General features: G+C 39.4%; 7 protein-coding genes across 13 annotated transcripts; 4 read left to right on the forward strand and 3 right to left on the reverse strand.

Moving 5' to 3' along the window:
• The first annotated feature begins 255 nt into the window (after positions 1 to 255).
• mRpS7 (mitochondrial ribosomal protein S7) lies at positions 256 to 1,152 on the forward strand. Its single transcript, XM_017170451.3, has 2 exons — positions 256 to 406; positions 467 to 1,152. The coding sequence occupies exons 1-2, from the start codon at positions 363 to 365 to the stop codon at positions 1,080 to 1,082; spliced, it is 660 nt and encodes a 219-aa protein (XP_017025940.1). The 5' UTR covers positions 256 to 362; the 3' UTR covers positions 1,083 to 1,152.
• Positions 1,153 to 2,220: 1,068 nt separating this feature from the next.
• Positions 2,221 to 7,109, forward strand: da (transcription factor daughterless). Its single transcript, XM_017170322.3, has 2 exons — positions 2,221 to 2,658; positions 3,741 to 7,109. Exon 2 carries the CDS (start codon positions 3,754 to 3,756, stop codon positions 5,914 to 5,916), a length of 2,163 nt encoding a protein of 720 aa, XP_017025811.1. The 5' UTR covers positions 2,221 to 2,658; positions 3,741 to 3,753; the 3' UTR covers positions 5,917 to 7,109.
• Positions 7,110 to 7,478: 369 nt separating this feature from the next.
• On the reverse strand, positions 7,479 to 9,833 carry Mdh1 (malate dehydrogenase 1). Its single transcript, XM_017170324.3, has 2 exons — positions 9,689 to 9,833; positions 7,479 to 8,579 (listed from the first exon to the last, which is right to left on the reverse strand). The coding sequence occupies exons 1-2, from the start codon at positions 9,689 to 9,691 to the stop codon at positions 7,569 to 7,571; spliced, it is 1,014 nt and encodes a 337-aa protein (XP_017025813.1). The 5' UTR covers positions 9,692 to 9,833; the 3' UTR covers positions 7,479 to 7,568.
• A 290-nt stretch (positions 9,834 to 10,123) lies between these two features.
• Cnot4 (CCR4-NOT transcription complex subunit 4) lies at positions 10,124 to 16,393 on the forward strand. Of its 6 annotated transcripts, none has more exons than XM_017170332.3 (17): positions 10,124 to 10,345; positions 11,267 to 11,429; positions 11,494 to 11,607; positions 11,675 to 11,824; positions 11,885 to 11,980; positions 12,452 to 12,670; positions 12,741 to 12,834; positions 12,915 to 13,904; positions 13,963 to 14,097; positions 14,207 to 14,242; positions 14,341 to 14,547; positions 14,617 to 14,904; positions 14,968 to 15,029; positions 15,096 to 15,162; positions 15,221 to 15,646; positions 15,743 to 15,901; positions 15,982 to 16,393. In XM_017170332.3, the coding sequence occupies exons 2-17, from the start codon at positions 11,325 to 11,327 to the stop codon at positions 16,143 to 16,145; spliced, it is 3,312 nt and encodes a 1,103-aa protein (XP_017025821.1). In that variant the 5' UTR covers positions 10,124 to 10,345; positions 11,267 to 11,324; the 3' UTR covers positions 16,146 to 16,393. The 6 variants fall into 6 exon arrangements, with proteins under 6 accessions (XP_017025821.1, XP_017025823.1, XP_017025822.1 ...); XM_017170334.3 differs by having other exon boundaries at positions 12,741 to 12,822; XM_017170333.3 differs by having other exon boundaries at positions 11,885 to 11,971.
• Positions 16,394 to 16,513: 120 nt separating this feature from the next.
• LOC108077129 (U6 snRNA-associated Sm-like protein LSm4) lies at positions 16,514 to 17,330 on the reverse strand. The gene is made up of 4 exons (XM_017170339.3): positions 17,226 to 17,330; positions 17,126 to 17,167; positions 16,969 to 17,067; positions 16,514 to 16,913 (listed from the first exon to the last, which is right to left on the reverse strand). The coding sequence occupies exons 1-4, from the start codon at positions 17,226 to 17,228 to the stop codon at positions 16,572 to 16,574; spliced, it is 486 nt and encodes a 161-aa protein (XP_017025828.1). The 5' UTR covers positions 17,229 to 17,330; the 3' UTR covers positions 16,514 to 16,571.
• A 62-nt stretch (positions 17,331 to 17,392) lies between these two features.
• LSm-4 (Like Sm protein 4) lies at positions 17,393 to 18,306 on the reverse strand. Its single transcript, XM_017170337.2, has 3 exons — positions 17,935 to 18,306; positions 17,687 to 17,830; positions 17,393 to 17,627 (listed from the first exon to the last, which is right to left on the reverse strand). The coding sequence occupies exons 1-3, from the start codon at positions 18,240 to 18,242 to the stop codon at positions 17,462 to 17,464; spliced, it is 618 nt and encodes a 205-aa protein (XP_017025826.1). The 5' UTR covers positions 18,243 to 18,306; the 3' UTR covers positions 17,393 to 17,461.
• A 29-nt stretch (positions 18,307 to 18,335) lies between these two features.
• Ir31a (Ionotropic receptor 31a) lies at positions 18,336 to 21,037 on the forward strand. 2 transcript variants are annotated; one of them, XM_070286784.1, is made up of 6 exons: positions 18,336 to 18,861; positions 18,939 to 19,423; positions 19,480 to 20,277; positions 20,338 to 20,624; positions 20,699 to 20,838; positions 20,898 to 21,037. In XM_070286784.1, exons 1-6 carry the CDS (start codon positions 18,720 to 18,722, stop codon positions 20,981 to 20,983), a joined length of 1,938 nt encoding a protein of 645 aa, XP_070142885.1. In that variant the 5' UTR covers positions 18,336 to 18,719; the 3' UTR covers positions 20,984 to 21,037. The 2 variants fall into 2 exon arrangements, with proteins under 2 accessions (XP_070142885.1, XP_070142891.1); XM_070286790.1 differs by having other exon boundaries at positions 20,699 to 20,795; positions 20,898 to 20,956.
• Positions 21,038 to 21,049: the final 12 nt, after the last annotated feature.

Here is a 21,049-nt window from a genome sequence, read left to right on the forward strand (position 1 = left end):
TGTATTAATAATTATATTTGTAAACTACGAAAGAAAAGATAGATTTTTTTCATTAAAATATTTATGCATTTATTATTATATTATGTTTTTATTATACAATAACAGTTATAAAATAAAAGTTTGCTTAATTTTTTTGTTTTCGTAACAAACAATACTTTTTATATTTAACGATCCAAAACTTTAAAAGTAGTTTAACATTTGATGTAAAATATTTCCCCTTCCAATTATTTTTTGTTTCAGTTTCACTCGTTCCAACTACATAGGCCCATTTGTCGTTATCTTGACGTTGTTACATGCTTGCTACGAAACATACATTTATTTAACAAAGTTTGTATTTGTTCCTGACGAAAAAGAATGTCAATATGTCATTTTTAAGCAGACTTGCTGTTAAATCATCAGGCTTCAGGTGAGTCCTACTCATTTGCAAAATTCAATTCAATGGAATATAATATATGTATTATTTTAGCTGTATTCGTCGAATGTCGGTGTATCCTCAACATTACGCTGAACCGGTTGTACAAAAAAATAAACAGATTGAGCAAAAAAGCGAATTGGCAAAGCTTCATCATGTTCCAATCAAGGCGGCCGTCAACAAGGCTTCAGATACCGTCTTCCATGACGATACCAAGGAGAAGATGGTGAATTATATAACGAAAAAAGGAAATAGTGCTTTGGCCAGATCGCTTCTGTCAAAGACGATGGAACTTATCAAACGCACCCAAACGGAGCACATGAATCTGGCCAAGGGCGACGACAAGGATAAGATCAACACCAATGCTGAAACGCTGCTGAAGCAAGCAGTCGAAAATTGCCGACCGTTGCTCCAAGTGACTGCCATTAAACGAGGTGGAGTGAACTACCAAGTGCCTGTGCCCATAACGACAAAACGGTCGTATTTCCTGGCCATGAAATGGCTCTTGGAAGCGGCCCGCGAAAAGGAGCGTAAAGTCTCCCTACCGGAGAAGCTGGCCTGGGAGATACTGGACGCTGCCCATGGACAGGGGAGGGTAGTAAAGCGAAAAGACGACTTGCACAGGCAATGTGAAAGCAACCGCGCCTACGCACACTACCGATGGAGCTAAATATAACTTATATCGTTCCCGTCCTCCTTTTCTTACAATAAAGTTTAATTTGTTGTTCATTTTCCATTAATTGTTAAATATGTGTCGTGATTATATTTATAGCTATGTAATTCATATTCAGCATTGACAGATGAGTTGAGTTAGCCATGTCTGTCGGGCTATAAAATTTAATTTCTTCGGAGATTTTACTTTTAGTCTCGGAAAGTTTAAGAGATATTGGTACATTTACGAAAAAACAGCTGACCTCAAAAGCGAGTTCCAGAGTGAACACCTTGCAAGTTGCAACAGTGAGATTAAGCGACAGTGTAAAAGGCACCTGGTACTGATAACATACAAAAATCAGGATTTTTTGAGCTATCTGAATAAAACTTTGCAAAATATAAAACACATATTATTATACTTTGTTTTTCTTTTTAATATTTCCACCTACTCCGAGGTAAGACATTTTTGTGTAATTTAATAATTACTAAATTTGCTAACAAGATCCTAAACAGGATAATGGAAAAAATTATACAATTTTTGATTTAGAAAAATTTAAAGTTATAACATTTAAATAATAATAAATAAAAATACTTTTCAGTCCACCGTTTAAAGTGACCATACCACTTCATTGATTTTTAATTTTTTTTTATGTTTAAATACATGATCCGTGTTCCAATTAAAAAAATGGTTTTATATAAAGGTATAGTTATAGTTTTAATTATCTTAAAAGGAATGAAAGGAACAAAATTGTTCAGCTAATTTTGGTATATTGTTAAAATCCAATATTTTTTGCAACAGGTTTGGTTGAACTCGTTTGTTATCTTTAAAGCGATTTATTTTATTTTCACATTTGAATAAGAGTTTAATTTATATAATATACAAATATTAAACAAATGATTTAATATATATACCAAATGTATAAATATATTTATATGAGAGAAAAAAAAAAACAAAAACATATAAAAAAAATACTAAAATATTTGAATTTAAAAAAAATTATAAGCCTGCAATAATTTAATTTATTTTAATTTAATGAACTATTTAATATACTTAAAAGTGTACAAATTAATAAAAATTCGCAAGCAAGTCAAAAAGTGGAAAGGTGACAAACACCAAATTATCGAAATATTCATTCAGGGGCTATCGAAACGCAACGCTACAGATGACGCACGAAGAGAACAAAGATGGCGATCCCGAGCACACGAAAATTAAAACGAGCTGAAATTTGATAAATAAAGAATTTTTGTACTTATAGTTTAAATTCGCAAGAGCGCAGTGGAATAAATCAATTAACTCAAGTGTCGTGCGTACTTACAATGTGTAAACGAAGAGTTTATCGCAAAACAGTTCGTTTTTAGCTGTGCATTTTAATATAATCCCACAACACACATAATCTTACTAGTTGAAGTTGACTGGACGACATTATAAAGAAACGAAAAGAAATTGGGTAAATTTACCAATCGCAATCAAGTATAAGGATTCTCGGTATTAATACAACAAAAATGTATATGTAATACATAGGCTGTGGCTCGACGTCAACACTCTCGCTGCAACAAAAGGAATTGCATACATAGAATTTACAGTGGACATTAGGGTGAGTACTTTTCATAAAACTTTTAAACTGAACTACAGGTCCCAGAGTATGTTTTAGTTATTTTGTTTTTGTTTAAATTGTTTTTTGTTGCATTTGGCTTTGCATTTGCGTATGTGTTTGTGCATATACCAATACATGTACAAAGTTATGCACGAATTTATTTCACTTTTTATTGTATGTGGATACCATTTTCATGATTCTGCATACATACACATGTTTGTATGTATGCATGTACGAATGCTCGTAAACAAAGTAACTGCTTATGTATAAATGCATAGGTGTAACATCACATGAATAAGTTACTTTCGTCAGGTTTGTGTGTGTGTTTGATTTATTTATATGTGATATAAATTTAATACATATTTTTAATTTTCTGCATCGGATTCACAAGTTGTATATGATGTACGTACATACATACGTGTAAATCTCATGTAGCGTACGCCTTTTAAGAGAGAATATCAGGTGTAGGAAACATATTCATACAAAAATTACTAAATATGTGAATAAATATAAATAAAAGTTGTTATTATTACATTGGTAAACACTATTTCGGAAATGTTTAGATCAACAGAATAATATTAAAGATGTTTTTTCCTAACGCTATATATTATTATTTTATTATATTAATTTGTGCAATTATGAAAATATTATGTCGTAAAAATAATAGGTATATATATTTTTTTCTGTTAAACTATACATGAATTAAATGTTGCAACTTTTTATATTAAAATAGGTCTTTTGAACAATTTGTATTTTCAAGATAAATATTTAAAATTTTTTAAGATTTAAAATGTCTACGTATACTTTTTTAATTTGGACTTTAAATTAGATCTATATACCTTTTAAATTTCGAAAATTAATTTTATTTTAGTAAACTTAATGCCAGAAATTTAAGTTAAATAAATCTCTTTTAAGCATATACACTAAAAAATCGATTTTTACTACTTTATTAATTTTTAAAATAAAAAAAATTGTAATATCCAAAGCTTAATTAAATAATTATTGATTTGTCTTAACAAAATAATAATCAATCATTCTCAACAAACGAAAACTAACATACGATCTCTGTTGCTTGCTTGCAGATCTATTGCTGAAATGGCGACCAGTGACGACGAGCCGATGCACTTGTATGAGGTGTTCCAGAACTGCTTTAACAAGATAGCCAACAAGCAGCCCACGGGAACAGTTGGAGCGGATCGCAGCGGCGGCGGGGGATACCATTCGCCGTATGGCGGCCTCGGCGTAGAGAATGGCATGTACCCCAGTGACTTTAGCTCGATGCACGATGCAGGAAACGGGGGCAACAACAATCGCTTCGCCAATGCCTCGACCGTCGATCAGTATTTTGATTCAGCTGCCGCCGTTGCCGCCAGCAGCGGAGGAGGAGGACCGTGGTGCCAGTCGGGTCAAATGGTGGGCAGCGGTAACAATAGCTATATGGGCCAGGCAGCGGCATACCAGAATAGCGGTCCGCTATCGTCGCACGCTCTGGACCAACAACAGCAGCAGGTGCATCAGGCGGAAGGACTTGGTATGGGCGCCGACGGCATGCTCTGTCCAGTGTCCACGGCATTGCCGCCGATGAGCTCCTTCCGTGCCAGCTCTGCCGGTGGACAGCAGCAGCAGCAGCAGGCTCCAGTTAACGTTAATTCCCCAGCCGTGTTCAACTCGCCGCAAGCCCACAATCACAACCACAACCACACAGTACAAGCACAGCACAGTGCACTGTCCACGGCTGGACCGCTTGGCCATCACTCGCTCAACCACACCGCGCCGCATCCACATTCCTCCCTAACACATCCGCACGCCCTGCCCCACGCTCACGCCCACGTCCTGCCCCACGCCCATGGCCATCACAGTCAGCAGAACAGTCCTGCGGTGCAGAGTTCGGAAGCGTTCAGTGGTGGTGGCGGCGGCGGCGGGGCCAGCGTGAAGGTGGCCGGAGCTGGTAACTCTTCGGCAGCGGCCCTGAGGCAACAGCAGATGTATATGCCGGCGGATCAAAGTATTAGTAGTTTCGGCTCAAACCCCTCCACGCCTGTTAACTCGCCGCCGCCTTTGACCCAATCGGTGGTCGTCGGAGAGCCGTCCGTTTCTGGAACCGCTGGCTGGGGTCATTCGGTGCGAAATGGCAGTGGCGGCGGCGGCGCCAGTTCAAGCTATGCCAACGATATGGTTCCTGTGTCCAGTCTACACACAATGGCCTCAGTGTTCCAGGGAGTGCGCATGGAGGAGCGTCTGGATGATGCTCTAAATGTGCTACGGAATCACTGCGAACCGGAGATGCTGGCCGGCGTCAATCAGTCGTTGGCCTCAATCGACAACATGGATGCGGCGTTGGCTTCCTTCGTGCCGAACTCGCCGCCGTCGTCGCATCTGGGCAGCGGCGGTGGAAATGCCGGCTCCAATGCGGCCTTGGTCCACGAGGTGCTGGCCTTGGGCGCAGCAGCTGCGGGTCAGGCTGGAGGCAGTCTGGCTAGCCTAAAGCTAGATCGCAGCGGTGCTGCGTCCACGTCGTCAAAGCAAGCGAAAAAGCGGAAGGAGCACACGGCCATTAGCAATGCGACGGCGTCAGTGGTCCCAGCAGGCGTCTCCACTACCACCTCAAGTCTGACCAGTTTGGACATTTCTTCGGACACGAAGCCAACTAGCTCTATTGAGTCCTCGAATTCGGGACAAATGGGGCAGCATTCGGGCTCGAAGGGGTCGAAGAGACCGCGTCGCTACTGCTCGTCGGCTGAGGATGACGACGACGCCGAGCCGGCGGTAAAGGCCATTCGCGAAAAGGAGCGACGGCAGGCAAACAATGCACGCGAGAGGATTCGGATTCGGGATATAAATGAGGCGCTGAAGGAGCTGGGACGGATGTGTATGACGCACCTGAAGTCGGACAAGCCGCAGACGAAGCTGGGCATTTTAAATATGGCCGTTGAAGTGATTATGACTCTGGAGCAGCAGGTACGCGAGCGTAATCTGAATCCGAAGGCGGCGTGCTTGAAGCGGCGCGAGGAGGAGAAGGCCGAGGATGGACCGAAGCTAAGTGCTCAGCAGCATCACATGATACCGCAACCACAGCCGGGCGGAGGAGGAGGCGGTGGTCCTGGGAGCAGTTATCACAGCCAGCCTGCGCAGACCATCAGTAGCATGACCATATCCCTACCCGTCAACCAGGCCGCCAGCGGCGTCCTGCCACCACATTTGCAGCAACAGCAGCAGCAGCAGCAATCGCAGCTCGGGCACGTCCAGCTTCCGCAATAGCATGCACCAAGCAGGAACCATCCATCGTCGTCGTCGTCCCTCTCTTCCATAAAAACCGAATGTATTGAGGCCAAGTACTCGGCAGCAAGCTTGGAACTGGTGGAGAATCAGGTTTTAAGCAATATGTTCTGGCGTTGTCGTCGTCCTCCCAAATTGCAGCCACAACAAAAATCCCATGTACAACACTTTTAAATACACCCACGCATACAACAACAAATATAAAAATTAAAAAACTAAAAACAAGTATAAAAAAAAGAAGAAAAGCGCCCAAATGATTGCCAATCCACAACACACACACACACACTCTCTATTGCTCTTTTTTTAAACAACGATTGTATATAGCTGTTCCATTATGTTTAATAACCTTGGGAAGATCATTTTCGTTTCTTTTAGAATGTTTTTCGATTTTAATATTAATTATTTGTTTATTTTGTGCGATATATATCACCGTAGCCATATTTTTTTATATATACATACATACAAAATACAATGCATACAACATAACGACATAATTAAGTAAAAACAAAAAATAGTTTTATAATAAAAGAAATGAAAAAAAAAAAGAAAAAGAAAAACACAACACACAACACATAGACTTACTTCTATATATTCCCGAGAGAGCTAAGGAATAAATATGTCCATATTAATATATATATTTTATATTGTGTTACAAATGTTCTTCTTGTGTGTGATTACAGAGCGACATTTTGCACATAACGACGGTGAAAAGCCACGGAAAATTAATCGTTATCTAAGATCCTTAGCTGGTAATTGTTGTAGTTAAAACTTAAGGCTTCAAAGAGACACGCGGTCGTGTGTGTTGCATATACTTTAATTAATTATACGTATATATACATATATTTTTCGCTAGAGTTAGGGCAGCCGGAATTAAGAAAAAAAAGAAACGAAGCCATCATTATAATATATAAATAATAACTGAGATGGAAAGTGAAGTTAATGCATAGTTAATGTTGTTATATTCCCCGAGAATGCATGACATGGAAGACTTTGAATTCTATATCATACATTCTCACATTTGCCCCGATCTTTTCTTAGCTTTTGGTACATTTTACACCGCTTATAACAACATTACATCTTCATCAAACTAACTTGTACAATTCTTAGACTTCATGACTTCAATATAATTTCGTTATGAATAAATGGTATAATATCACGTTTATACCTTAATAATATTTGTCTAAAGCTGTCGATTTTATTTGTTTGTAAAATTTAAGTTGTGACTTGGCTAAAGTGAAAGGACCCCTGTTTGTATTTGGGATGTACATATATAGATAGGCACATATACCGGTTAAGTTTGATATATCGAGTTAAAACAGGGACCGTAAATAATGATTATCCGAAAAATGTATATCCCCGAAATCCTTGTTGGATAATCTATCCACTTCGAATTTAAACGATGATTCATCTCTTTTATAGAACTCCTAAGGACTCTATTTCATATCATGTAATCAAAGTTGATATTGAAATCGATGCCAAGAAAAAACTTATTCACGAACTTAGCATTAACTCCCATGTCCTTGAAGCAGCATAGACTTTTGACATTATTTACAAATCGTTTTTATTGCCATGAACTTTGTTCCTAAATGCACAACTATGAAATTAATAATTCCGGCTTAATGTCACCTACTCTTCTACAAGTTGGACACATTCGAATCCAATACAGACAGCGCCTCGTCCTTCTCCTCCTGTAGCTCTTTGCCAGTTACGCTCAACTTGGTCTTGGCAAAGTCGCTGAGTGTGAGGCCCTCGACGATCTTCCACTGCTTGTTCTTGATCTCCACGGGGAAGGAGAAGATCACATCCTTGGGCGAGCCATAGCTGCCGTCGGAGAAGACGCCCATCGAGGCGAACTTGCCGGGAGCAGTGCCGTTCCACCAGTCGTGCATGTGATCGCATGCGGCCTTGGCCGCCGACATGGCCGATGACATCTTGCGGGCGGCGATCACCGCAGCTCCGCGCTTCTGGACCGTCTCGACGAAGGCACCCTGCAGATAGGCCGTATCGTTCACAGCCTCAACCACCGATTTTGAGGAACCGTTGACTGTGACCTTGCCCTGGCCAGCATCGGGATACTGAGTCGAGGAGTGGTTTCCCCAGATGATGATGTTGTTAACTGCGGAAATGGGTACACCCAACTTGGCGGCGATCTGGGAGGTGGCACGATTCTGGTCCAGCCGGGTCATTGCCGAGAAGTTCTCCCGTGGAATGGATGGGGCATACGAAGAGCACACCAAAGCGTTGGTATTGGCCGGATTACCGACGACCAGCACTTTCACATCCTTCTTGGCGAACTTGTCCAGTGCCTGGCCCTGCGTCCTAAAGATCTTCACGTTCGCAGAGAGCAAATCCTTGCGCTCCATTCCCTCCTTGCGGGGCATGGCACCCACCAGGAAGGCGGCCGACACATCCTTGAAACCAACAGCCGGGTCGGTGGTTGGCACAACCTCCACAAGTAGCGGCAGAGCACAATCGGCCAGCTCCATGACCACACCCTCTAGCACACCGACCATAGGCGGAATATCCAGCAGATGGAGAATGATGGGCTGCTCCTTGCCGAAGACCTCGCCGCGGGCCACCATGTACAGGAGGGAGTAGGCAATCTGGCCAGCAGCTCCAGTCACCACAACGCGAATTGGTTCAGCCTGGAAAATGGGTTGAAAGCGTTTAAGAGTCTTGTTAAATAGGGATTTCTTTTACTTGTACATATGTCTGCACATATTATCCCTAAAGATGCATACATACTTGGTTACTTTCTGCCCATTTTAATAAATATTTACGACAGAAATTACAGCTAAGTATAGACTGCAGCTGCGCTAATTATACATTAATCAGAATGGTGCATTTTCCATCCGAATTTATTAGATTATTTATTTTTAGACAGTTGGCACACAACATCAACATTTAAATAAAAGGATTTCTCTGGCGAATCAGAACATCAAGTGTAAATATGATAGCCTACAACAAACAAATATATCACTAGTGTTTATTTAGTGTCAGGTTAGAGTGGAATACGACTTGCAGATACTCTATAATTAATTGGAACATGATCTTAATATAATAAAAAAAATCGATTCTACCCCATCCTTGTTACGCAATCTCAGTTAATCCTTTGCTAAGAAATCAAGTAAATGTAGGGCACAGGTTGCTGGCAATTAACCCTTGTCCTTGTTTTCCCTATTCACACATACAAATGCAACGTTCGCGTTCACAATAGACACAGATGCGTGTGGGGGAGGAAAAAACAATGCAATTTGCTGATGGATTTTAAGCCGGAACTTCTGGTGTGTTTACCAATTATGATAAGATATGACATTTGAACTGTTTTTGGACTTTGCTTTTCCGGCCCGCAATCAACTACATATGTATATATACATATATATGTGGGGGTATGCAGTTTATATAAGAGTTATCTGCGCTGGAAAAATGTACAACAAGGAACAACAAATTGTTTTATCTTAGTCAATTGCCAATTAGCCTGCATTCAAAATCATTTTAAGCTCTTCAACGCCGTACATTTGTGTGTATGTATGTTTGAATTTACGTCAGATTGGCTTTTAAAGATTAGCAGGGAGAGAGAGGTCGAATGAATGTTAAATTTCCAGAAACAATTTTGCCACACATACTTCCATAACTGCACAATATTATTCTACAACGTTGTGCGAGTGTATACCACTAATTGTTTAAAATGCAAATTTTTTAATTATTAATAAAAATTTGATACTGTGTACTATATATTAAACCGGTAACGTACCATTTTAAGAATTTATCAGGTGCTTCGAGGTAAAAACGCGAATTCTTTGGAGCTCAGTGTTGTCTTTTCTTAGCAATGTGACCAGATCTGAAGATTACATTTTGCCTAGCGGTTAATGTCAAATATAAGTTTTACTTCCAAACAGTGTCAAATGTAGCAATGGGGTAGAAGGTAAGTAAAACGGGGTCGAATTCCCAGTCGGTAGGGAAAATGGCCAGATTTTAGGTCAGTGTTGTCAATTGAGCTTAACTAAAACTAAATTCTTAAAAAAAAACATAATATTATCTTAAACCCACAAAAAAAAACCTATTTTAGTATTAAGATAGCTAGCCCATAGCTATACCAATCCCATCTCCAATCTGGTATTTTTACTCCAAGTTATCGAGTTGTGAATGTGCGTATATCGAATGTTTCGTGTGAAAAAAATTGAAGTCTTTAATTTGGCGAATCCATTCGTTTACTTTGCGTTTATTTTTAGCCTTAGTACTTTCGTTTGATACGTTTGCTACCAAGTATTCATAATAATATTAAAAAGCGTTCAGGAGCAACAAACAGAAATTTCAATTCCAAATTGAATATCCATCAAGTATTCAGAGTGAATAAAGGAAAACCTACATCACACCTACAATCATACGTGTTACGTGTACATACATATGTGTATGTATATACTCGCTTATGTACATTTATCGTTTTTATTTCCTATTTGCTTATTGTTATTCCCTTATAAATCGACTTCCCATGCAATTTGTTATGCGTTTCGGGAGCTCTTGCCCAAATTTGTTCACGTAAAACAGTGCATGTTTGTGAATAGTGGTGGTAGCAAAAAGAAATGTACGTGCTACGTGTGTACATGTATGTAATAGTGCTTATGTGCGCATTTATAGTAGGTTAACAAATTACTGATGTACATCTAAAATGTATTTTTTGTTGTTGCAACGGATAAATATTGCATACTGGTCACACATATTGAACACATACATACCACCGGTTATTAATACTTTCTTTTCTACAAAGAAGAACAAAGCTGTAACTTGTTCCTGTGAAAACGTACATATTTAAGTGGATACGTTAAAATCTTTCTTGATCTCTGTTATGAAAAGGTATCCATATTTAAAAATACACTTGTTTGTATGCGTGCAGACGGTCGTGCATACATGCATACATTCGTGTGCATGTGGGTGCCATTTGTATATATACGAGAGACACCTACCGAAACCGTAAACATGAAAGTGGATGTAATCAACATTGGTCCAAACGATGTATAAACCAAGAACAGTTATGAAAATGATTCATCACCCGCGATCGATCCGTGTTTCCAACTTTTTTTCTTTGGAAATTATTGTTATTGCTGGAATGAAACAGAAGACGCAAGGTTTATCCACAGGTGTCGAGTCTCGTAAACTTGTTTTCATAGTGTGCAAAATACAAATTGCAATGTTTTGATGAATCATGATTTATTTTTGATATAAATTAGGGAGAATATGTTGGGGCACAGAGGCTCAAGTTCTTAATGAACTATCTCACCTTGACGTAGGTGTCACAACTTTAATTATTTTTTCTGTATTACATATTTTTCAGATTGGTTCCCAAAAAATTAAAATTTAGCACTGGGAATTCGTAAACTACACCTGAAAAAATGAACGGCCTGAGCAGTAATGATGACGCCGTCGAGTGTCCCTTGTGCATGGAGCCTCTGGAGGTGGACGATCTGACATTTTTCCCCTGCACCTGCGGCTACCAGGTGGGCATAGCACCCCAAACACAATCCTCTTTGGCCCAAATGAAATTTATTTGTTATTTCCTAGATCTGCCGATTCTGTTGGCATAGAATCCGCACGGATGAGAACAAGCTGTGTCCGGCATGTAGGAAGGAATATCCTGAGAATCCGGCTGACTTTAAGCCGCTAACGCAGGAAGAAGTGAGTTCATGATCGCTTTAACATTTCTGTCACATTCTCATGCCAAATACTTTCCCAATATCTTTAGATGATTGCCTTCAAGTCTCAGAAACGCCAGAGGGATCAGCAGCGAAAACAGAAGATCACGGAGAACCGAAAGCACCTGGCAAACGTGCGTGTGGTCCAAAAGAACTTGGTTTTCGTTGTTGGTTTGCCACCGCGACTTGCTGACGCAGACGTAGGTTGAGCTAGAGCTTGAATTGAGAACGTACTAACATTGTGATTGTGACTTTTACAGATATTAAAGAAACATGAGTATTTTGGTAAATATGGGAAAATTCATAAAGTCGTTATAAATCCAAGTACCACGTATGCCGGGGTCCAGGTAAGAGTTGTAAGATTCAATTATTTATTTACCTATTCCTATATTTTTAAATATTTACGGTGGTCTGTCCACCAATACCCGAGTTGATGAGCATTTGTTTTTAGGTTGGTTTCCCTGAGAACTTGTCCACATTGAGATGTTCTCATTGAAATCGAAAAACAGATTATCAAAATTTATTTTGAATTCCAAATTTGGTTAATTACCTCTGATCGGGTAAGCGAAAACTACACGTAATATATCTGTATATATGTTGAATTATTTTGTACATTTATTCAAGGCGAAATTTGGTGTTAAAATCTAAAACTTTTTATTTTTTTAGGGACCAGAACAGGTGGGCTACAGCCAAAAATCAAGTATTGTATGCGCAAATTATTAGTTTCCTCTGAATCTAAAATCTGCAAGGGTATCCATAGTTTCGGCCAAGCCGAATCCTACTGATTCTATCTTGTTTACTTATTTACATTAACTTTCAAATTAAAGGGTCCATCTGCCTCGGCCTATGTTACATACGTTCACAATTCGGACGCCTTGCGGGCCATTCAGAGCGTCAACAACATTATGATCGACGGGCGACTCATAAAGACCAGCTTGGGAACAACAAAATACTGCAGCCACTTTATGAAGAACCAGCAGTGTCCCAAGGGCGACTGTATGTACTTACACGAGCTGGGGGATCCCGAGGCCAGCTTCACAAAAGAGGTAGTTATCGCCACAGCCAATGTATATTACATTTCATATATTTTATAATATATGCTTATGCTTCCTGTAGGAAATGCATCAGGGAAAGCATCAGGAGTATGAGAAGCGACTGCATGATACTCTTATTGCGTCATCTGGACCGAATACAGCAGGTATTATAAATGGTAACGGCGCTGCTTCTAAAGCAAATGGTAATTTTATCGCAAACTGGCAACTAAATGAACTGATAATAAACCCAAAATAGGCGCAATTCCGTCATCGTCGTCTGCCTCATCCTCGTCATCGTCGTCGGGATCCGCAGCGGGAGGAGGAACCGCAGGTGCGAATACTACCAACGGAGGAGGATCAGCGAATAATGTTCAGCAAAAGGAGGCGTGGCCCAGCTTATCGGTTTCGCCTATCAATGGAAGGGAGGCGGCGAATGCGAATTCAAATTCCAGTAGCAAAAGTAAAAGGGAAAAGCTGAGAAACGAGAAGCGACACGAAAAGAATAAAACGAAGAATAAGAATAGTGGTAATGGTAATTCCAATGCCTCAAATAAGGAGAACAATGTTCCCGAAACGAGAGGCAGCACAAATACCGAGACATTCGCCGAGGCAGCAACAGCGGAAGCACCGCCGCCCCCTGCTACCAAGGCGGAAACAACGCACAGCTCCAGTAATAATCGATCGAGAAAGGATCGGGCTAAGGAGCAGAAGAAAAGCAAGGATACTGGACCAGCGCCCAAGCAGACGGAGCGAGTGGAGCCAAGAGTAGAGGGTATAACAATACAAAAGAAGCAAACAGAAGCCACGGATGATAGCTGTGAAGATAGTTTACCACAAAAGAGATTAGCAGCGACAGCAGCAGCAGCAGTGGCAGCGGCAGCTGCAAACGTTGAAAGATCTCTCAGCTCGTGTAGCGAAAATAGCGAGGGTCATGTCTCCACAGAGAGTAGTGTAAGTGAAAAGAGTGATTTCCAGGAGGAGAAGTGCAATAGTGTGAATTCGGAGAGCCAGCCAGAAAGTGTACAGATCCCGGAGGAAGAGGAGGAGGCCGATAATAGCAAAGAGGCTAGCGTCGAGTCCGAGCCGAATGTGTCGTCTGGTTCGACACCAGTGGCTAGCGAGACCATTAGCAGCAGCAGCCCTTCTGTTGCGCCAAACAGTAGTAGTCAGGAAGCAGGCGGCTGTTTGCCCGAAGAGCCCGCAGAAGAACCCCTAGATCTGGAGGAGATCGGTAGCCAAGTGACTGGTACGAGTCCTAATTTCACTCTTAACTGGCAATTCCCTAATCAATCTTTTAATTACAGATGCTCTGTCTAAGCTCAACATATTCGATGATGCGCCCAGCTTCTTCTCATCGTCATCATTCCAGCAAGCGCCCTTAATCAAGAATAAGCTAGATTTGGAGATGCGACAGTCTCATTTGCCAGACTTGGTGAACGGTAAGAGTGTGAAAAGCGAGATAACCAACAATTTATTAATTCTGTTTGCCTGTAAAATATTAATTATATATTTATCTTTTTTTTTATCTTTTCGGTCACAACACAACAGATATTGATGGAATTCAAAAGGCATCAAATGCAAATGGTAATTAGTTATTTGCATTCTATAAATAATTCCTATTTAAAACTATAATAAAATAAATGTAAATCCTTTATATACCTTTTATATTTAAATATTTTCAGAATGGGAGGAAGCCTTTAAAAATGTGATGTTACGCAATACGAGGCATGTGGAGGAGCAACTGCTGCAGCAGCAGCATCTGCAACAGCAGCAGCAGCATCACCATCAGCAAGTATTGCATCAGCAGGAGGAGTTCCTTCGCATGCACGAGCTACAGAAACGTAACAACTTTGCGAATAATATATCGCAGATCAATGGACCTGCAAATGGTGAGTTTTTAACTGGAAAAAAGTATACAACTTATATTTATGTATATATATATATTTTTTTTTTTTCAGATTTTCTTAGCCATTTCCAGGGCAATTCTCTTGATTTAAATCGAGCTCAGGCCCATGCTCTCTTACAGCAGCAACTGCTTCAGCAACAGCAGCAGCAGGCAGGTGATAATCTGTTTGGCGGCAACATGTCCAAGTTCTTTGATTTCCATAAAACACAACAACAATCATCGGCACACCATCCGTATCTTAATGGACACAACACGCCGCAGATGAATGGCAATGAGCCACAGCGTGTGGCGGCCTTCATGGAGAACAATCGACTGAATTCTTCGCCTTTTGTGGAAAATGGTTTGAAGCCAAGACTTGTTTCTTAATTCCACTAGATTTTCTTATAATTTGTCACATTTTTAGGACTTATTAACTCACAACAGCAGCCTCAGAAGCAGAGGCTGATGGGAATGTTTGAAAATCTGGTGAGTTTTTCCTACAAAATATTTGCTATAATATATTTTATAACTTGCTTTCATTTTTATTCTTAGCCCCCAAATTCGCAATCTCAACAAAATCGGTTTACTCAGCCTAGCTCTATAGTCGATGATGACTTAGGTAAGCAGGATTTTCCGATTGTATATAGACTTTGTTTAACCTTTGTGCCTCACACCAGGTTTCGATCCCTTCATTGAGACACAAAAGGGACTCGCTGAACTGATGGAGAATGAAGTTGTGCAACAACAGAGTATTAACACGGAGAACGCCGCCGGTCCTAAGTTGCCGCCGCTACAGCAGCCTCAAGTACCACCGCCCCATCATCAGCAGCATCCGCATCATCAGATGGTGGACAATATGCAGAGGGCACGCATGCCCCCGCCGGGCTTTAATCATGTGAATGCTTTGGGCTTGGGCGGAGGGCCGTCTAGGCTCCAGCAGCACACGAGTAAAATGATGCCCTTCATGAATATGGCGCAGCAAGGGCAGCATCAAATGCCGATGGCTGCCAACTGGAATCACCTGGCGGCCATGCACCAAAATCCGGGACAAAACGTGGGCGGTGGGGATTCACAATTACCACATCCAATGGCACATAATAAGGGTGAGTTATAGTCTATTTCAGGACAAAAAAAGGACCTGTTTAATAATATAGATTCAGAAATAATTTATTCAACATTTCGTACGTTCTACTACACAGTTTACAACAACAGTGATTGGACAACAATGGATCCGGCAATACTTTCGTTTCGACAGTTTTCATCATTTCCCCAAAACCAGATTCCACCACATCCTCAACAGCAGCAGGACATGTTTTTGCAGCATTTGGCTCAACAGCAGCAACAAAATTCCCAAAGTGGTGCGTTCCCGCCTCCAAAAACGAACTTAACAGATACAAATTTCAATTAATTACTTAAACGTTGGTGTTCCTTATCGTAGGTTTCAACAATCAGCCACAGCAGCAGCCACAATTGGCAATGCCCAACATGGCAGCGATGGCCAATAACTTGCTAAACGGACAGTCGCAACAGCAGCCACAACAACAGGTCAATGCCAATGTTCAGGGCATGCTTGAGTTCTTAAAAAGCCGTCAATTCGTTTAGCTACAATATACAATTATTACATTTGTTTACCTGTACTCTTTATTAAATATTTCTTAAAAAGTAAATATAGGCAAAATAAATTCGAATATAATGAAATTACAAACATGATACAAAAGCGCAACACACACTCTTTGGATAGTCAGTGCCTATGATTTCTCGCAATGTGTCCTTATTTCTGGATCCTAGAAAGCGGCACAACACATGTGGCCGCACTACACCCAAAGGATTCCGCTTAACAATATACAAAACTGTTCATTCCAATTGCTTAAGCAGGAGAAGTTCGTGTGAATGAAATAATCGAGACTGGGCATCATTTTGTAAAAGTTTCATGTATAAAAATGTCAACTTTTTAATAATAAATACTTGACTTAAATGGTTGAAGGGAATTTATTACTACTACTACGCCGGTCGCCGTCTGTACAATAACTATTTTCTATTGTTTTTGGCAGCATGTGGCAGGCGATTCCCTTGTTGACCAGCCGCCCCTCCCAGGCGCATTGCATTGTTGCTAGGACCTCCTCCATAGCCTTGGCCACTGCGATTGCCGGCATTGTTTCTGTTGCCACCACCTGGTCGACCACCACCGCCGCCTCCGCGTTGATTTTGCGATGAGTTGCCGCCACGGTTCTTGTTCATCTCCGTTCGGTTCCGTGACTTTGCCTGCGCGTCCTCCTTCACCATGTCGATGACTTCGTCGGGAATACGCAAGTATTTAATGGTACTACCACGGATGTAGCATTCCGGCATCCGCCAAAAACGATCGCCATCCTGCATGGGGAGATTATGTTAATTAATTGGACTCTAATGATAATTTAACTTTTACCTTTGAGGTGCAAATTACATCGCGCAGATTGATGTTCATCCAGGAGTCGCAACTGACCAAGTGACCATTGTAAGTTTCACCATTTTTCAGCTCCACCAACTAGAAACCAAAATGTACATAAGTTATACGTATAAATAATTTAACTAATCGATCTTACCATAGGATGGCTCTGCGCCGTTTTTAACAGTGACAGTGGTAGCTGGAATGCAATTAATTTAATAACATATTTTATTTACCGCAAAATTAATGTCGCTTACCATTTTGTTCAACTAATCGATTATCGATTAACACGGCGATAAAAAGAGATGGGAGGAAAAATGTTATTGTTGAAACGAACGGAAAGGAAACACAAACGAGAGATTTGAAAAAAAAATAGAGTATAAATTATTTAGAATTAAAAAAAACTTAATACTTGTGCAAGTAGAACTTTGTTTTTCATGTAATTTATTTAATAAGCAAACGACTTAAATATAACAGTCAATGTACATTGTATTTATTTTAAAACAGATCGGGTTTGCAACGCCTGCAATTCATTTAAAAGTAGGGCGATGTTGTAGCGCACTTGTTGAAACATGGATAGTGGTAATTCCAGAGTTCGAAATTCTTTGTTTTGAAGTTTAAAGTGAAGGACTATGGTTGGCTCATCCATGTGAACAGTGCTGAAATATGAACTTTTTTTGTACAGAAAACTAGATAAATAAAAAAAGTTTATATTTACTTGAGAGATAAAGAAATGTTAATTCTCCACTGCATTTTGGAAATTTTAGGACGGTCCATTTTAGTTTCTGAAAAGTTTTTGCACAGAATCTCCCGATGGTTTAGTAGAACTTTGCAAATGTCATCAACGTATTCTTCTGTAAAGCTAATATACATATAAAGAAATAATTAGTTTCATTATTTTTAGGAATAGTGCGAATATTGTTTACGCCTCTGTACATATGTATGTAAATGAATAGAATTACTTACTTCAAATCATCCATCAAACACTTTCGCAGCTCATGATGTTTTACTACGCCTTTTGGATATCTTAAAAATATTTGCATCATCAGGAAAACCATTGTAAAAAGTTCACAAAAGTTTGGCGGAATTTTATGGCCTGCATTTGTTACTTTGTTTAATGCAAGTGAAAGCACCTCAGAGGAAGACTTTTTTGTCTCAATAAAGTGCACAGAAACTTGGATAAGGACCCGAAGCATTGATTTCGAGAGTTGCGGTACGAATGGAGTGTAGGGCTTAACACTCCTCAAAAGATTATATCTGAACATAGACGACATGATTGTTAATGCATTATTTTTATTGGTTGTTAACGTAAACAAACTAGTGATGACCCAATTTCGATATATACAAAATCGATAATCCTTCACAATAGTTCACCATTTCAATTTTCAATATAAAACTGGTGTTCCATTTCCAGCGTTCCTATAAATATCAGAACGTATATTGGTATTATTGGAACATGCTTAATGGTTAGAACGACACATAAAAAATTACCATACCAAGGGTTAATTTAATATAATAAATGACACCTGAATGAGATAATAGCACATGTCAATCATACATTCGCTTACATATACAATTACATCACATACTTAAGTTTGTTTAGTTGGGTTGATAGTAAAGATTTAAACAGTTAAAATTGGACCTGAGTAGCAGTGCAATTAGTAATTACCACCTGCAATTCACGCTGTCAATCAAAAGAAATCACTTATCGTATAAAAGGATGAAATGCTTGACAGAAATTACCATTCAATATGAAGTTCTCACTCGGTTTATTTATTGTCACACTCGCTATAAGTGGAGTAAGCCTAAATATGGAAATATCCGTTTTAACCAATTTTATTTTGAACTTGGTTAAAACCAAGCATACTATCTTGTTTTCATGTTCAGCGCAAGGTAAGAATAAAAGATTATATTGTAATTTATACATATAATTTATATTTTCTTTATTTTAATATAATGGAACCAATTAGATTTCCAAGATGCGCCTGCAACCCTAATGGCCCTAAACCAATTAGTGAGTGTCGTTAATCTTAACGAATATTATTATTTGCCTTCAGTACTGACAAGAGAAAGTCACGCTCGCACTACGGTTGTGGTAAACACCAGATGTAACGGAACATCTGAGCTCCTTTCTGAAGCATCTGAAAATAGATACTTTAACAAAACCTATCAATGGTTCCTCTGGGGCATTGGCCTTGAGGTTCAAACGTTGTTTCCATTAGAACTCGACTATGTTGGCCCCAACGCCCAAATAACATATGTTAATAAAACCGATAATGGCTTCGCATATTGGGATGTTCACTCAAAAGGTCGACATTTACGATCCGTATTGGAGGTTAATTTAATAGGTACTTTCGAAAATGGTAGAATGAACAAGGTTAGCGAAATATTTTATTTACAAAGCATTGAGTTTCGCGGTCAATTCAACGGGATTACCCTAAGAGGAGCCAGTGTTGTATGTAATTTATTACAGCCGAATAGAAAAATATAATAATTATTACATATCCGCAGATCGACAAGGATGACATTATTTCAAATGAACAAATTGAATCAATTCTTTCACGACCAACCAAAGATTCCGGTGTGGCAGCATTTATAAAATATCACTATGAGCTATTGAGTCTTTTGAGAGAACGTTTCAATTTCACCGTTAATTTTCGAAATTCCAGAGGTTGGGCTGGACGTTTGGGAAACACAACTTTTCGACTTGGGCTTTTGGGAATCGTAATGCGCAATGAGGCTGATATTGCAGCATCTGGAGCCTTCAATCGGATTAATCGGTTTGCCGAGTTTGATATAATACATCAAAGTTGGAAATTTGAGACGGCGTTTCTGTACCGGTATACGCCAGATTTGGATACCCATGGATCAAGCGGCAACTTCTTATCCCCATTTAGCGATAGAGTTTGGGTTTTCTCCCTGCTAACTGTTGCAGCTGTTAGCATAATATGGGTTATATTTGAGATAATTGATAGCACTTTGCAACGAAGGAGAGCGGTTTTGAAAATTGAACCTAATGTGAAGAAAGATAAACATGACATTAAAACTACTTGCGTAGAAAGGATTCTACAGACATTTGGTGCTATGTGCCAACAGGGTTTGGACCCCACTCCTAAAGATCGTTCGGTGCGCTTCCTCGTAATTACATTATTTCTGTTTTCCCTGGTAATGTACAATTATTACACATCTTCTGTGGTCGGCGGATTGCTGAGCTCTTCAGATCAAGGACCTGCAACAGTGGATGAGATAACCTCTAGTCCGTTAAAAATATCATTTGAAGACATTGGTTACTACAAAGTTTTATTTAGAGTGAGTACTTTTTAGTTACATACATATATTTTATGAAACTAATTTTTTAAAAATTTAAAGGAAAGTAAAAATGTTTCTATAACGAGATTAATAGAAAAGAAACTGTCTTCAACGAGATCTCCAAATGAATTGGGGATATTTTCTCATATTGAAGAAGCTGTTCCATACCTCAAGGCCGGCGGTTTCGCATTTCACTGTGAAGTAGTGGACGCTTATCCAGTAATTGCTGAATTTTTCGATGCTAATGAGATATGCGATTTGCGTGATGTCTCTGGACTAATGGAAGTTGAAATTATGAATTGGATATTACACAAAAACAGCCAGTATACCGAAATTTTTCGAACAGCGTAAGTTTAAACTAGTTAAAATAAAAATAAATTAAAATATGTTGATAAAATATTATTTACAAAATTTTTTGTAGAATGTGTAATGCTCAGGAGAAGGGGTTTGTGGAACGCATCCTTCGACGGCGACAAACCAAAAAACCAGCTTGTCAATCATTGTACACTGTGTATCCTGTAAGTCTAGCTGGTGTCTTTCCTGCATTCATAATTTTAATCAGTAAGAATTCTGAAAATATAACTTTATTTGAAAATTTATTTCATATATTTGTTACACAGGTGGATGTGCGGTTTCTCTCTTATTATTGGGCTTAGAGGTATTTTATGTTTATTTAAGCACACAGAAACTACAAAATTATTTTTAATACAATTAAAAATAAAGACAAAATAATTTAAGATTATTAATAAATATGTTTCATTCAATCTGTATT

The sequence above is a fragment of the Drosophila kikkawai genome, chromosome 2L (assembly GCF_030179895.1).
Source record: "Drosophila kikkawai strain 14028-0561.14 chromosome 2L, DkikHiC1v2, whole genome shotgun sequence".
NCBI classification, from domain to species: domain Eukaryota; kingdom Metazoa; phylum Arthropoda; class Insecta; order Diptera; family Drosophilidae; genus Drosophila; species Drosophila kikkawai.

Bases quoted from the DNA above. Each gene is read 5' to 3' on its own strand.
- LOC108077129 (XM_017170339.3), bottom strand. The intron at 17,068-17,125 runs GTAAGATCGATT...TTTGGTTTCTAG, and splicing joins CGGCGCAGAGCCATCCTATG to TTGGTGGAGCTGAAAAATGG. The intron at 16,914-16,968 runs GTAAAAGTTAAA...CTCCCCATGCAG, and splicing joins ATGTAATTTGCACCTCAAAG to GATGGCGATCGTTTTTGGCG.
- Ir31a (XM_070286784.1), top strand. From the start codon at position 18,720: ATGAAGTTCTCACTCGGTTTATTTATTGTCACACTCGCTATAAGTGGA. The intron at 19,424-19,479 runs GTATGTAATTTA...ACATATCCGCAG, and splicing joins CCCTAAGAGGAGCCAGTGTT to ATCGACAAGGATGACATTAT. The intron at 20,839-20,897 runs GTAAGAATTCTG...TTTGTTACACAG, and splicing joins TGCATTCATAATTTTAATCA to GTGGATGTGCGGTTTCTCTC.
- da (XM_017170322.3), top strand. From the start codon at position 3,754: ATGGCGACCAGTGACGACGAGCCGATGCACTTGTATGAGGTGTTCCAG.
- LSm-4 (XM_017170337.2), bottom strand. From the start codon at position 18,242: ATGTCGTCTATGTTCAGATATAATCTTTTGAGGAGTGTTAAGCCCTAC. The intron at 17,831-17,934 runs GTAAGTAATTCT...TATGTATATTAG, and splicing joins TGTTTGATGGATGATTTGAA to CTTTACAGAAGAATACGTTG. The intron at 17,628-17,686 runs GTAAATATAAAC...TTCATATTTCAG, and splicing joins AACATTTCTTTATCTCTCAA to CACTGTTCACATGGATGAGC.
- mRpS7 (XM_017170451.3), top strand. From the start codon at position 363: ATGTCATTTTTAAGCAGACTTGCTGTTAAATCATCAGGCTTCAG. The intron at 407-466 runs GTGAGTCCTACT...GTATTATTTTAG, and splicing joins GTTAAATCATCAGGCTTCAG to CTGTATTCGTCGAATGTCGG.
- Cnot4 (XM_017170330.3), top strand. From the start codon at position 11,325: ATGAACGGCCTGAGCAGTAATGATGACGCCGTCGAGTGTCCCTTGTGC. The intron at 12,671-12,740 runs GTAGTTATCGCC...TGCTTCCTGTAG, and splicing joins AGGCCAGCTTCACAAAAGAG to GAAATGCATCAGGGAAAGCA. The intron at 15,902-15,981 runs GTGCGTTCCCGC...TCCTTATCGTAG, and splicing joins GCAACAAAATTCCCAAAGTG to GTTTCAACAATCAGCCACAG.